Source organism: Monosiga brevicollis, genomic scaffold, assembly GCF_000002865.3.
Source record: "Monosiga brevicollis MX1 MONBRscaffold_8 genomic scaffold, whole genome shotgun sequence".
NCBI lineage: Eukaryota > Choanoflagellata > Craspedida > Salpingoecidae > Monosiga > Monosiga brevicollis.
In genome coordinates, this window is record NW_001865045.1 from 497,232 (window position 1) to 511,961 (window position 14,730).

Below are 14,730 nucleotides of genomic sequence, written 5' to 3' on the forward strand. Positions count from 1 at the left end.
TCGGCAATGATTGCATTGAGCATGGGTAAGGGCACGTACGAGAGCAACTCGTGGCGCAAGCTGGGATCATCGTCAGACACCACAACACGCAGCAAAGGAAACAAAACCTCCCAGACGCTGGCGCGCGTCAGAACCTTTCGCTGTTGCATAGCACTGTTGCAAGTCCAACGCAAGTGTAGGGTGAGACACCAGGCCGACAGTTGAGGCGCAATGCTTGGGGTTCATAGCAGGTGCAGACTGACGAGGTGATCATCGATGAGCTAGTCGGGCTGGCCGTTTCTTCCGTGAGTTCGCTTTGCGAACGGGGCAAGGTAATGCGTCCGGTTGTGCGGGAGACCATTTCACTGCGGCTTCGGATGCGGCGTCCATCCGAAGGATACTGGCCACAAAGAGCCAGGCATGAGGGGCAAACCACGACGGGGTGGTGCTCAAAAACGTGTTTGGAGGGCGCCGAGTGGCCTGTAGAAGGTGCGGGCGGCCTTTTGCGTAGTCCAAAGAGCAAGGCACGAGCTGCGAACATACTTCAACAAAGGGCGACTGCTGAACGAGCACGTTGGCAATGGCTAGACAAGCCTCTTTGCGCAGATCATTATCCTCATGCTTGGTGTAAAGAAGGGCAAAGTCACGGCAGAAGGAGAGCAAGAGCTGCCGATGGCATTGGCGAGTGCAGTTTCATTGTCGGTGAGAGGCTGCGCCAATTATGGCCAAACTGAACCCCTGAAAGGAGGGGCGGAAAATCCCGCGCCTCGTAAAGCGCTGCAAGGGGAGAGACAGACCGCATGTTTGGGTGGGTTGGCATGCTTTGCAAAGCGAAAGTGGCCCATCCAGCGCAAGATAACGCGAACTTCATTTTTAAGCTCGGCTGACATGGCCTTGTCCCTGCGAACCAAGACCAGCGGGTGAGGCAGGGCCGGTCCCATTTAAAAAGAATTAGGGGTTGGCCCGCAACGTACGTCGTTGTACTGGCAGCCCGCAGTGTCTCACGAAAACTGCGCATTACATCCGTCTGCAGTGAAGAAACGAGTGGGTTGGGCGTGAGCAGAAGAAGGCTGGCACGAATGGATCGAGGCATCATGGGTGTTTGAAACAGGTATCAGGCATGGTTTAGCATACGTTGATTTGCTTGAACAACTGAACGAGCCGTGGATCTTGATGCGAGACTTGCTCATCTGGCAAGTAGTACAGCAGGTACTGGAGAGTTTTGAACCGGTTGTCCGAGTGCTTGAGTGCCAAAAGCATGGCTACAACGTTCGACAAGCCACGAAAGCGCACTGAGTACAGGTGTGCCTTGTTCACTGACAGTTGCGTTTCAAAGAGCAACAGCACCGGGCGACACAGTCCCAGGGGGCAAAATCTGTGTCGTCAAAGCTCTGAGCCCAGGGACCCTATGCTTTCCCTCACACATGTATGCAGAAGCTAGGAAAAACAAGGAACGATCTCCATCGCATCGATGGTTGAACCTACGCAAAAGTTGCTGGACTGTCTTTAGCATGCGGCTGCCAAAGGCGCGGACAAACTCGAGCAAGGCTAGCAGCGCACTAGCAACCAGATCAAGAACTTGTTGCTCGTTTGCAGACTTGCCACGTTTAGCTACGGAGGCGTCAGGGGCACACCGGTTCGATGAGACGGAACATGAGTGGTCCATGAATGCAAACCAAGGATCGTCAAACAACTTAGGCAGCCAGATCTCTACATTTCGCCATGATACGGGGTCAAACCTTGAAAGACTTCTTCCCATTGCTTGCCCAGGAAATCGAGAAAGCTGTCACTCAAGTGCTTGGATCGCACCACTGGTGCCAGGCGGGCTAGCACGTCGAAGAGCGGTCGCTTGTCGCGCTCCTTCTCACGGCCCTAGAGAAAGGTATATGGGTAAGCACACCAGTCAGTATCTTCGTGCTGCGAGAGCAGCGGCAGAAGAGATGGCATATTGCGGCAGGCAGCACTGTACCAGATACAGTTGAAGATGCTTGAGCACGCTTCCAGTGGCTTGCTCACGCTGTTTGGCCTGCAAAAGGATGGTCAGGTGCAGGATATTGATGATGGATGATGGGTGAGGACAACAGATTGATGACGCCTCTTACGCTTGGCGAGGTGGCGTCTGAAATGTCTTGGTAAGTTGACAGCACGTAAGGCGTCAAAAGCAAGGCCTCTCGGGCCACCGTGGAGGGAGCAGATAGAACTTGCAAGACCAAATCGCATAGCTACCATTCGTTTGCGGGATGGAGAAATGCATGCCACGTGTCATGGTACAAACAGAGTATTGCCAACTTTGTGCGCCAGTATGAGGAAAAAGGGGGTGGTTGGTGGCAAAGACAATGTTACCTGGTAGACTTCATCGTGTTTAACAAAGGCACGAAGGCGACGACGAAGCACGGCCGAGCCGGCTAACAAGCCCACCATCAAGCTACACAATCGCAAGCATCAGAGAGCATCTCAAGACGCCGTCAAGTTGCTGGAACCAAGCCGGGAGCCAGCAATATATCGTCTGGTTTTCCGCAAGATACTCCCACCTTTGTTCGCGTTGCTTTTGTTCCAAATGAAAACGGGTTTCCTGCACCACCAGCTGCAAGCTACATGGCAGGGTTGAGCACAAAAGGCATTAGACGCGAAAATTAGTAAAGCAGTGTGAGTGAACGGGCGCTGGTGGGCATGCTCGAGCTGCAAAAGTTTGACCATCGAGATCATACAATGCTCGGTGTCCTTGTACATCTGATCGAAAGGCATGGGCGCAAAGCGACGTCAAGGTGTCTTTGGCGTGGACACGCAGCTATGGTCGGCCGGGGGTCAGGCGCGCGGTGAGGGTGAGTTTGCTTTTGGCTGGCACAATCGACTCCTCGAGGCGTGTTGTGATGGTAAAACGAATTCACCTTGTTGTCGGCCAGGGCCTGAAAGATGCCCTGGATGATGTAGTACAAGTTGGTATCCTGATTGTTGTGGACAATGGTACTGTTGGAGCGAATGACCACGTTGTCTAGATCCTCCCAGCATGCGCGAGCCAATTCCTGCAGCACTAAGATCCCAAACAGGCGCGACGAGTCGCGCTCTAAATATATTGTTTGGCCCGTGGGCAGCCGGCAGGGACAGCAGTCCAGTGAGCATCGGTTGCGGAAAGGCAGGTGCAATATCGCCACGGGGAAATCCATGGGTCCACACCGTGGCGAATGCCATCAACGATCCGTGCAACTTGACTTTTGAAGAAAGCTGTGTCCAACAGTGATAGATGTACTTGGCAGATCATGGCTGTACGGCAAAGGCAAGGGACATGCGTCAGATGCATCGGTGATGGCCACGAAAACACCGGAGCAGAAACGGGGCCGCACAAACGCGTACCAAGAACCTTGGCTGTCTCCAGAAGTATGGTTGGATCACTGCTGCTGCCGGCTAACTGCGCGATCACGCAACATGGTTTTGGTGAGATGAGTAGAGCATCTACTCAAGAGAAAGGCCATGCCGGGCCATTCCAAAGAACAATATGACTCACTTGCTCCAAGGCCACCAGCATCCATGATGGCGGTGCCCCCGCTGAGTGGAGCGAAGATTGAAGTGAAACACCTAAGGAACGGCACAGTGGGGTGATCAGGTGAGTGGTTGCACAGTAGCCCCGTGCAACATGGTCAAAGGCAGGTCAGCCGCAGTCGTGGGCCGCGACTCGCAAGGGCAAGGGCCAAATCGCACCAATTTTATGGAGAGCAGTCTTGCGTCCGGCTTCACTGGCCAAGAGACCCTTGACCTGGATAGGGGCGGCGCGGTCAGACAAGGCGCAAAATGGGGGAGCTCCTCGGTGCTAGCGTGGGTTCGTGAGCAAAAGTGGGCGGGCTGACCTCGGCTTCTGTCACGGCAGACTCGGAGGTTGGGAGCAACAGCGATTCCCGAGTTTGCTAAGTTTACGATGTGGCACAGGGAGGGCCAGCAAAATCATCAGAGAACCGAGAATCGTCTTCGCCGTACCAGCCGCTGCAGGGATCCAGCCGGCAGTTGATAGCCATGGGCACTCACCTCAAGGGTCAGGTTGGCGGTCGCCATGGTGGTGGCGACAGACTGGTCGCAACCCAGTCCAGCCCACACCCCAGCACCCGCCGAAAATAACACGCAAGCTTGTGCCGCAAAGCCAGAGACTCGCCACTCCAAGCCCTCTTCCTCACTGTGTCAACTGAACGAGCCCAACCCGTCCGCTCAAAACCGTCAGCTGAGCAGCAGCAGCAGCAGCAGCAGCCAGCGCCCCCAAAGACGCAGGACTGGCAAAGTGTGTGTGTGTGTGTGTGTGTGTGTGTGTGTGTGTGTGTGTGTGTGTGTGAATTTCACTCTTTTCGTCGTCTGGGCCTTTTCCCTTTTCCCTTTTCTTGGTTCTCACTGCACATTGAGCACATTTCGTTGTTTGCCCCTGTTCAGCTCTCACTCACTCTCTCTCGCGCGCGCTCTCTCGACTCGTTCAAGTCATCATCGGCAGCAGGGTACCACGGCGAGAGACTAGCAGGCAAGGGACGGCGAGGCTCTGCTTGACAACTTGGCTGGATCATTTGACGCAAGTTGGGTTTCTTTCTTGCTGTGCGCTGGTTTTTTTTTTTTTAAACGAGAGCAACCGACGGACGAGTTGTGTCCACGACGTGCGCGCACCTTGGCTGGGGCCTTCACTTGCGGTGTGGACTGATCCACACGCACGTAACCTCTGAAAGAGTCACGCGCAATCGCTTCAGAAACAAATCCGCCATCATGGAAACAGAGCAGCAGCTTCAGGCCGTCAAGGCCCTCTCGGCTCGACTGTCCCAGGACGCGCACAGTGCAGAGGCTATGGTGAAACAGGCCCTCGAGCTCAAACACCTGCTAGAGAAGAATCTTGAGGTCGGTCTTTGCTACAAGTTTTGCATTTGGCCCACCAAAGGGGAGAGCACAAAAGCATTCGGCCTCTCTTGGACTTGTTCCAATCCTTGATGAATACCCTTTGTTCGTCAAGTTTTTTAAAAATCCGAGTTCATCGCCTCGCCGGCAACGCAAACATCCTTGACGATCACCAGTGGTCGAGTCTTTCGGAGTTTGCTGTGCTTTCTATGAGTATGGGCATTGCAAGCCATCATCGAGCTCACATGTGCCTGCGTATTATCTGATGGGAATATTCTAGATTTCCGAGCTCTCTCAGTCATCAACAGCTCAGGATCGCATCGATCAAGTCTGTCGAACCCGCGTCTTCTCGTTTGGGTAGAAGGAGGGCAGTGGTACAAGTGCAACAAATACTCATGCATATGTGGCATTGCATTGCACGCTTCTGTAGCTGATGGGCACGTCTCAAGCTGCATCTGAGGAACAGGAAGGCTGGCTCACCGACATGGCCAAGGAGAATTACGAACTGCATGCCATGGTGGATGAGCTCCTCTCGGCATTACACGTCCTGATGCAAAAGCACCGCCAACAAGTACGTTCTCGGCAGCGCCAAGGTGGCCGGCATGATTACATCAACAGGGAGTGCTCTTGTTGTGTAAAAAAAAAGAAAAAAAAGGAAAAAGGGTAAAAAAAAAAGAAAAAGAAATAGACAAAAACCCTCGCCCCCCTGTCGGTCGGTGGTCGGTCTTCTGATGGTGGCGAGCCGTGTTTTGCACCAGGTATCTGCGCTCCGCACGCGGAATCAAGAGACAGTTGAAGACGCACAACGCCAGATTGAGGCGGAGCGACAGCGGTCACGGCGTCTTGAGCTTGAGGTGGTTCAGCTCACAAGCAAAATCGAGGAGATGGAAAAGGTACGGCACCATGAGCGAACCTAGATGTGATTGCTCTGCTATGAAATAAATATGACCACCCACAGCTTTCGACACGATGGGCTCGATTGCTCCTTTCTCATTGCATGTACTGTGGCAGGTCATGTGTGCAGCAGTGGCCGTGGATGAGCGCGACGACCTTGATCTCATTGCCGATGTTGTTGCGGTCGCGCAAGAAAATCAGCAGCTACGCGACCTCCTGCGCGTCTCCAATGTGGCTTTGGGCGACGCGGACTGACGTTCAGAGCCCCGCGTTTGTTCTTTTGCGAAAAATGCCATCTGGCTTTGAATGAGTCTTCTAGAAACCCTTTTGAGCTTTAGTGACCCTGCTGGTCGTTGCACTCAAGCAGGGTGCACTACTAGCAACTTGTTGCTGGTCACACAATCAACTGACTCTTTGTGACATCAGCCGTCACCTTTGAACATCGGCGCAGCCGGCAAGGTGGTGCGAACAACGCAAGAAGGCAGGCACAAATAGGAGAAAGAACAAAAACGCAGCGTGGGGCGGAGGTGCCACGTGTTCTGACACGAGCAATAGAAGTCTTGCGATGATGGTTGTACAAGTGCAGCAAATGATCATGTGGTGGCTAAGAGTGGGTGGGCGGTCGCATCAGCCACCAAAGCATCTGCCGCGGGAGTCGGGTGAGCAAGCGAGTGGTGAGCTGAACAGCCGGTCAGCCAGTCAGGCAGAGACATGGTAAAACACTGGTGTTCGACCGGGACATACCTAGAGGGGTGGCGACCGGACAGGTAATGACGCGAGGCTCGCCCGTGGGAGGCTCAAGCGTCGCAAACTGCGAGTCGAGAAGCTTGACGGGCATGAAATGCCCCACCCGTTGCTTGACGCGTGAACCAATCAACTCCGGTGAGCCCTATTAACAACCAGTAGGTATGCTTGTGAGTTTGCCTGTGTGAGAGAACCTGTTCGATCAGGATCAACCTTTGCATTGGCAGCACTTTGGTGGCCCAGAGTACAGATGTAGGCGAGAGCCACAAGGAAAGCCAGTGTCGTACTTCGAGGTAGACAAACACCAAGTTCTCTGCCAACCCAGTGCGCAACATTTCCCGGTACGCGCGTCGAAGCGCCGAGCAGGCCACCACCAGACCTGTGCCATCCACATGGGCCCTGCATGGTCGTATGCATGTATCAAGTCGGAAGGCGGAGCATTTTTGAAGTGACGCGGGTGTCATGGTCCAAGCCAAGCCAGTCAAACAAACAGCCACTCACGCGGTCAAACGTTGGTTGATTGCCTGAAGCCAGGGTATCCGGTCCTCATCTGTGAGAGGTTGCCCTGCTTGCATTTTGGCCACGTTGGCAGCAGGATGGAGGTGATCGCCGTCGACAAAGGTCACATGCAACGCCTCGGCCAGCCGGATCCCAACTGTGCTCTTGCCCGAGCCGCTGACACCCATGACCACAACCACGGGCTTGCAACCAAGCCCGGGTGCATTTGATGTATGGGCGGCCATGGCACAGCCGCCACTATCCTACTCTTGACAGCACACTGTACACTTCTCCTCCTCCTCCTCTCCTCCCGCAACTCTATTGAACACCAGCTCAAAGAGAGAGAGAAAGCCAGTCAACTCCAGCAGCGAGTGAGCGCCGCCCTCTGAACCTCCACCACCACGTGAAGCCACAGGAAAAGAAGTGTGTGTGTGTGTGTGTGTGTGTCTCTCTCTCTCTCTCTCTCTCTCTCTCTCTCTCTCTCTCTCTCTCTCTCTCTCTCTCTCTCTCTCTCTGTCTGTCTCTCTCTCTCTCTCTCTGTCTGTCTCTCTATCTCTCTCTCTGTCATTGTCAGCATGTCATGCATCTTCTGATCCGCCCCTTCACTCACTCGATCGAGAGCTGCGTCGGACCCAGGCTGCTTCGACTCGGTCCGCGGCGTGAATGAGGGGTTTCTCGCCGTGCAAGCCTCTTGATACGATTTGTCAAATACACAGTTCCTTCTGATCAACACATTCCGGGCTCGTTCTTGGTCGCCATTGGTGACGAGCCTCCTTGGGCCTTTCGGAGTTGCGCGTCAAAGCGTGGGCCCCGAGAACTTTTCGCGATGGGGTTCTATCCCGATGAGCTGCCGGAGATCGAGCGGATCTCCTTGCTTCCGGACCGGTTGGTCTTTTGGTGCACGTTGTGATACTGTCGACTTGGTTTCTCTGAGGTGTGGTGCTGTGGTGTAGGGCCTTCTTCGTAGCCAGCATGATCATTGCCGGTGGTCTGCTCATCAAGGAGTACACTTCCATGGCCGTCGAGGTCCTTCAGGGCTACCCCAAAAGCGTGTGCTTGCTCTACATCCTTGGGGCTTATGTATTTGCTTACCTGGTCTGCCTTGCTCCTTGGCATGCCATCTTAACCGCCTCGCTACGTAGCCCTGAATAAGGCGCTGTGTGAGCCTCATGTTGCTGCTTCCCCCTTTCCCCCTTTTTTTTTCTTTGTCTTGTCACGCCCAACTGGTAGTGCATTTCGGCAGCCTGGCAGGTTGAAAGCCAGGCCAGCGAGAATGCTGCCATTCAGCTCGTGCGCTCTGCTCTCTTTTTAGGCGCCGTCTTCATGCTTTTCGGCCCGCACCTTATTCTGGTGCCCCGCGTCAAGATTTTTGTGAAAAAAACGCAAAAAGGTGCGACAGCGAGCACATGGATGGTTGTTTATCCACGCTGCCATCTTTCACCCGGCTTCCACTCAATCTTTTATACCAATGCATGGGCACTGTTCCTTTTGGTAGTCTTGCACAAACTCGTGACTGTCGCCAACACCAAAGAGACCCGCCACATAGCTTTTGGCATATTTGCGCTCGTCGTGGCCGCCCAGCTCACCGTTCTCTACGCGCTCTCCCTCGTGCTCTTGCAAGTGACCGCAAACGTGCACGAGCTTGTGTGGTGTCGGATCCTGTTTCATCCTTCTTGGGCCTGCCATTGCCAGCACACCTTTTCCTCATGGGCATGGTCCCGTGTGCTAGGGAAGTGTTTATGATGGAAGTGGTGGACGTCATCGGCATCTTGGCCTGCTATGTTCTTATTGCCCTCTTCTACCTGCTGGCATTTGCCGTGACCATGTTGCGTATTGAAGGCAAACTCTTTGGCCACGAGCCGTTGAAACTCATCCGGTCAGTCTCTTTGTCTTGGCTTGGACGCAGTGTACCCTAGTAAAAAGTCGCGCTCCTAACACCTGCCTGGCTTGCTATAGCGACGAGATCCCTTGGCTTGACAAGGCATGGTTTCTGTACACCTACGTGACACTCTTCTCGGTCAAGCTCCTGTTTATGTTGGGCATGGCCATCTTCTTCCTTGTGCGCGACATCGACCTATACCGTCAAGCTCGGGCTCGCAACACCGAGGATCAGGGAAGCCGAGCGCTTTCCGCGGTCTTCTTCGTACTCACCATTTGTGGCATGGCAGCGTATGCCGTATTTCTTCTGATTGAAGCTTTTCGACCGGAAAAGATCAGTGTCGAGGATAAAAGCGATGAAAATGACGCTGATAACGACCACCTAGCGCAAATGGGAGCTCGACCAGCATCTACCCGATCTGCCTCATCTTCTTCGTCTGCCTCATCTTCTTCGTCTGCCTCTTCAAAGGCCTCGGTGGCCGTTTCTACGCGCACGGCTCTTGAACAAACTACAGATTTCTCTCTCGACCTGAATATTCAAGAGACTATGGTCGATGATGGTGCGTTTACGTCATTCCGAGCTTAATATCTATGCTGTGGAGGCAGCATCTCCCGCCACCGTTATAGGTTGGCTAGGAATTTTGCTAAACATGTGCTTGCCCGCTGTGTGCAGAACCAGCCTTGAACTTTAGAGGCGCCGGACCAGCCTTGAACTCGAAGGACACCGAACCAGCCCTGAGTTTCAAGAACGACGAGCCAGCCTTAAACTTGAAGAACGCCGCCCCAGCTCTGCACAAAAAGAAGAATAAACGCTCAAAGAGCCAGCCCGACGCTCAAGCAATGCCTCGTCCCTCGCCGAAAGCAGCATCATCACCGCTCTTGGCCCAGGGTGCAACCAGATTCGAGGCGGAGGAAGTGGCAATGCGACGGCAAGACTCACCACCGCTTGCTCGAATGCGCGGGCGAGAGGCCGTCTTTGATGCCGATCCAATCCTCGCCCCTCATTTAGAAAATGCCCACGACATGATGGCGCCTATGTCGGCCCTGCCGGACGAAGCTGAATCCGCACCGTCATCCTTGCTGTTTTCTCCAGCAGCGCCACCGCCGCCGCCTCCTGCTGCCCCCGCTTGGGGTGTGAGTCAATCGGCACCCATGGGACGTATGGCCGCGTTGAATGATTCCGAAGACTATTCTGACGAAGATGATAATGATTCGTTTTCCAACTCCAAGACCAATGCCTCTCAGCTTCCTGATCAAGCTGACGAGTCGAGTAACGATGACGTACGCGAGAACAAATGCCGCCTCGTATTCCAAAAACTCGAGGCATCAGGAGCGACGGCACTCCTGCCGGATCAGGCCACAATAGTGTTGTACCTCACCACTCACCTGCCTGCAGCTCATCTGGTGCGTTTCAGTCGGGGTCGAAATGCTGTGACTCTTGAGATTATTGTGTGGATGGACCGGGGGGCGACGCTCCCATCTGCCACCCTCCCAGCCCTTGAAGGCTGGTCACATGTGCGTTGCGAGTGGGTATAGTGGTCACGCACTTGCGCCGTTATAAACGCGAGCAAACCAATTTACTTCCCCACGTTTTTACGACCGACTGCACGTTGGTCTCGGAGGAGTTTGGACGAGAGATGGGGGCAGTGCTCGGCGCCCTTGTACACCATAATTGAGTTGCATGATCTCGATTCAGTGTCTCGCTCGTGTCGCAGCAGCACGGTTCCAACTGGACTTTTTCTCCCCCTAATAATCACAATCACCTGTGGTAAACTCACACGCACACAAATCCCAACCCCTCCCTCGACATCTTTTGGAAGGAACACAATTCAATGATGATTCATTTGTGTCGAGGACAAAGCAGGCGTGGAGGGATATGCGAACGAGGGCAGCGGGGCATGAGAACGTTGCCGTGAGGCATCGTGCATGCGCGAGACTCCATTGAGCTGGTCTGCTGAAGGTTGAGGACAGGAGTGCTTGATTCTCCTTTCGCACACCGCCTGCCATGGGGGCATTGAGTGGATTGATCGCTGCCATTGCGGTCACCTTTGGCATTATTCTTCTAGGCTACATTCTGCGTCACGCCAAGGTGCGTCACTGCTCACTCTTAGCTTGTTATAGCGATCCTTGCTCTGGACTAAGAGCCAGGGGATCTTGAATGGCGGCCTGTACCACTAGTATTCATGCCATCTGCGCCCTCACGGCATGCAATATATCTGACTCACGTCTTCTTCTTCTTCTTCTTCTTCTTCTTCTTCTTCTTCTTTTTTTTTTTTTTGTGGACAGGTTTTAACACCGGATCATGCCGTGGGCATTGGAACGTTGGCGGGGCGCATTGCCCTACCCGCCCTGCTGTTTCTGTCAATGGCCACGCTGGACTTTGGAAATGTCAAGTGGCCCTTTCTCGCCGCCATTGCTCTGGGCAAGATCATTGTGGCCTTTTTCGTCTATGTTATGTCCCGGATCTTTGACAAGTCAACACGCGCCAGCAGTGCAGCCGCCAGCTTGCGCGCCATCTTCGCCACCCAGAGCAATGACTTTGCCCTCGGGTTGCCCGTGCTACAAGCCCTCTTTCCGCAAGAAATCGTGCAATATCTCTATCTCGTGGCTCCCATCTCCCTCATCATGATCAACCCGCTGTGCTTTGTGGGCATCGAGCTGGGTTTGGCCAAGGCTGGCTTGCGCCAGGAGTCGGGCGCCTCCAGCTGGGTGGCGTTCTTCAAGACACTCCGTAATCCTGTCGTGTTTTGCACGCTCTTGGGCATCATTTTCAATTTTATCGTCGGTGGCAACCCGCCCGATGCCATGCGCTCCTTCTTGCAAACGCTGGGCAACGCCTTCTCCGCAGGCGCCCTTCTCAATCTCGGTACGGCATGCCTGCTCTTCCAGTTTCTCGAGATCCCAACGCCTCCGTCCACCCTTGACACTTGAGTGGAGTGGAGTGACATGCACAACACGTGTGGGGCTTTTGGTCCTTTAGGTGCGGGCATGGCGGGCAAAATCAAGACGATCAAGGGCAAGGCTTTGGTGGGACCGCTCCTCCTCGTGGGCGCCAAGACTTTGCTCCTGCCCATCCTGAACGCAGTCCTCATTTCGGCCTTTGAAGTGTCCGACGAGGTGGTGGACGGTACTGCCTATAGCCTACAGCTCTTTGGCTTTCTTTTGGGCACCTTTCCCACAGCCCCCAGCGTGTTTTTGTATGCCAGCGAGTTCGGCGTGCTTATCAACGAAGCCACCACGGGGGTGATCCTCTGCACGGCCATCTCGGGCCCCCTTACCCTGGTTACGGCCCAGCTGGCCGAGTTGACGATTTCAGGCACAGCTGATTATTTGTCCTTGCTGCAAAACACCTCGGAAAGCATGGCCATCGTCTCCATGGTGGGTGCCATGTGGCTGCTCATCATCTACCTCTATTTGGGCCAGGTCGGGCCCCTCAACCGCCTCAACGTCGTACTCCTGGCCTGCTTGGCGCTGGTGTACTGCATCACCGTCCAAACATGCCGCGTAAACGTGCCGGCTGCCAACTCGATTGTGCGCTACATTGTGATTCAAGCGGCCATGATAGCCATTCGCCTTACTGTAATGATGAATGGTATCAGCCTTGCCGTCTTGCGCCGCCGCGGCAAGGATGCCTGCGCACGGTATGTTGGGTCACCCGATTCCTCACGGATCAGTGCCACTGGGCCAGCTGGCTCGCCGCACTCATTGCTATGCGTGGCCACACTTGCCAGGTCTCGTCTGTGGCTCACAGCTTTGGTTTGCATGCCTCCCCTCGTCCAGCATTCAGCGCCCGCTCCAGATCATCTCAGCGGTGGCGACGGCCCTTTTGACAGCTCTGGCTTATGCCCGGTTGCGGGATCCTACCATGCGGCTTCAAGAAGATACATGCTGGATTGTGTTGGACGGCAACACCTGGGCCGCTATTCTGGAGCTGTTGGTTTCTTGCATTGAGCTTTGTGCACTCCTGATAGCCTTTGCCTGGATGCAAAAGCCGCAAGAAGGGTTTTCTGAAGACCTGAACTACGTGTTGGGTGCCAAACCGTTCAGCAGTGAGCCACCCGTGGTCCTACAGAATGAGGGCTACGTCGGGGTCAGCAGCGACGGCGACGGCGACGGCGACGGCAACAGCAATCATCTGTCCCTCTCACCAACCGCGGGTGAGTATGTGGACACGGCGACCCTTGACACGCATTCACAGGAGAACAAAGAGGCGGGCCCACGTGGTAGTGGCACTCTCAGTGAGGACCTCGTGCTGGACTTTGACGATGACGAGGAGACAGATCACGACCGAGACGACCTGCAGCTGGATGCTCGTTATTTGGCACAGTCCCGGCACCTGATTTCATATCGCGATCAACTCTTCATGTTGGTGGAGTCACTCTGCGTGGCGCTGCATGTCGGAGTGCAGCTTTGGATGCTCAGCTCTGACTCGCGCGGCGGCACTTTTGCCCAAGTATGGTCCCTCTCCCGCGTGCAGGTCATGGTGCTGACGAGCACGGGGCTTTTTTCTCTACTGTTGCCACAATCGTCGACTCACGGGGCATGCGCGTGCTTTCCTTTGGGGCATGTTGTAGCTGGTTTTTACAGACATTTTTTTTGCGTCTTCCCAAGGCTTGCTCTTCTTTATCCTGTTTGGCACGAAGCGGCGGGTCATGTTGCCACTCCTTCGAGCCATACAAAAATGGCGTGATGTGCTACGGCGAAAGTTGAACAGCGATGCCAAGGAGGTGTCCATCATGGTTCTTCCTCGTTCGGACTTGGATCCAGCTATTTTGGCGGCACTGGAGCGCTTTGAAACAGTCCAACATGACTTTGAGCGGTCACACGTGCGCAACCGCCGGCACAAGCTGCGCACCTATCCCAAGGTGTGTCTCGCGGCTACACCAGCAATTTGATTGCAGCCTCGCCTCGCCCCACAGCATGAGTCTTGAATGGTGCGACAACACAACTCAATCAAGACTTTGCTTCGATGGCTCTCCGGCATGCAGGTGTTTTTGGGTTCTGACTTTATCACCTTTATCGTACGCAAGGGTCTCGCGGGCGAACGGGAAGAGGCCTTGGCACTGGGTCGGCAGCTCATGGTGGCAGGCTTGTTCCGCCACGTTCATAGCGATCATTGGCTCGAAGACGACCGCCTCTACTACCGCTTCTGCGAGGAGGCACCACGCCCCTAAGAAGACTTGAATAATTTCACGTTGCTTTGAACCGCACGAGTCGTGTCCGTCGATGAATGCGAGTCTTCCCATGGCGAGAGACTCACATGATGGTCACATCACATCAGGAAAACTGCGTCGAACGGCAGCGAAAAAGACGAGAGCGACACAGACACAGACACAGACACAGACACAGACACAGACAGATAGACACAGACACAGAGACACAGACACAGACACACAGACACAGACACAGACACAGACACAGACACAGACACAGACACAGACACAGACACAGACACAGACACAGACACAGACACAGACACAGACACAGACACAGACACAGACACAGACAGACACACAGACACACACACACACACACACACACACACACACACACACACACACACACACACACACACACACACACCACACCTTGTTCTTGCAAGAGCAGTCAGTAACAGTGACACAACTGGGTTCGGTCGTTATGGCATTGCGCATGTTCCAAAGTTCACCATTTGTGTGTTAAGCGAACCAACAGTGATCTCTTGTCGTGCTCAGGCTGGGCGATCATTGAGAGGTGCGCAGCCCATGCCCCGTGCGCCTTCTCTTGCTCTTTGGGGGGGGGGGGGGGGGGGAATTTGCCGGATGGTGGTGGGGGTTTCAAAAAACACCCGTCCAAGTGGACGGGGAAATTGGCACCCTGGAAACCTTGATGCTGTATAAT

At 54.4% G+C, this 14,730-nt stretch overlaps 3 protein-coding genes across 3 annotated transcripts; 2 read left to right on the forward strand and 1 right to left on the reverse strand.

The window, feature by feature from the left end:
* Positions 1-4,710: 4,710 nt before the first annotated feature.
* Positions 4,711-5,985, forward strand: MONBRDRAFT_7689 (uncharacterized protein; the record flags this gene model as incomplete). Its single annotated transcript, XM_001745147.1, has 4 exons — positions 4,711-4,839; positions 5,267-5,407; positions 5,595-5,729; positions 5,848-5,985. 4 exons carry the CDS (start codon positions 4,711-4,713, stop codon positions 5,983-5,985), a joined length of 543 nt encoding a protein of 180 aa, XP_001745199.1.
* Positions 5,986-6,119: 134 nt separating this feature from the next.
* On the reverse strand, positions 6,120-7,364 carry MONBRDRAFT_18849 (uncharacterized protein). The gene is made up of 4 exons (XM_001745311.1): positions 6,976-7,364; positions 6,762-6,873; positions 6,475-6,619; positions 6,120-6,373 (listed from the first exon to the last, which is right to left on the reverse strand). The coding sequence occupies exons 1-4, from the start codon at positions 7,215-7,217 to the stop codon at positions 6,324-6,326; spliced, it is 549 nt and encodes a 182-aa protein (XP_001745363.1). The 5' UTR covers positions 7,218-7,364; the 3' UTR covers positions 6,120-6,323.
* Positions 7,365-8,678: 1,314 nt separating this feature from the next.
* On the forward strand, positions 8,679-14,024 carry MONBRDRAFT_7690 (uncharacterized protein; the record flags this gene model as incomplete). Its single annotated transcript, XM_001745148.1, has 8 exons — positions 8,679-8,848; positions 8,929-9,410; positions 9,524-10,254; positions 11,137-11,716; positions 11,831-12,491; positions 12,631-13,327; positions 13,494-13,715; positions 13,839-14,024. 8 exons carry the CDS (start codon positions 8,679-8,681, stop codon positions 14,022-14,024), a joined length of 3,729 nt encoding a protein of 1,242 aa, XP_001745200.1.
* Positions 14,025-14,730: the final 706 nt, after the last annotated feature.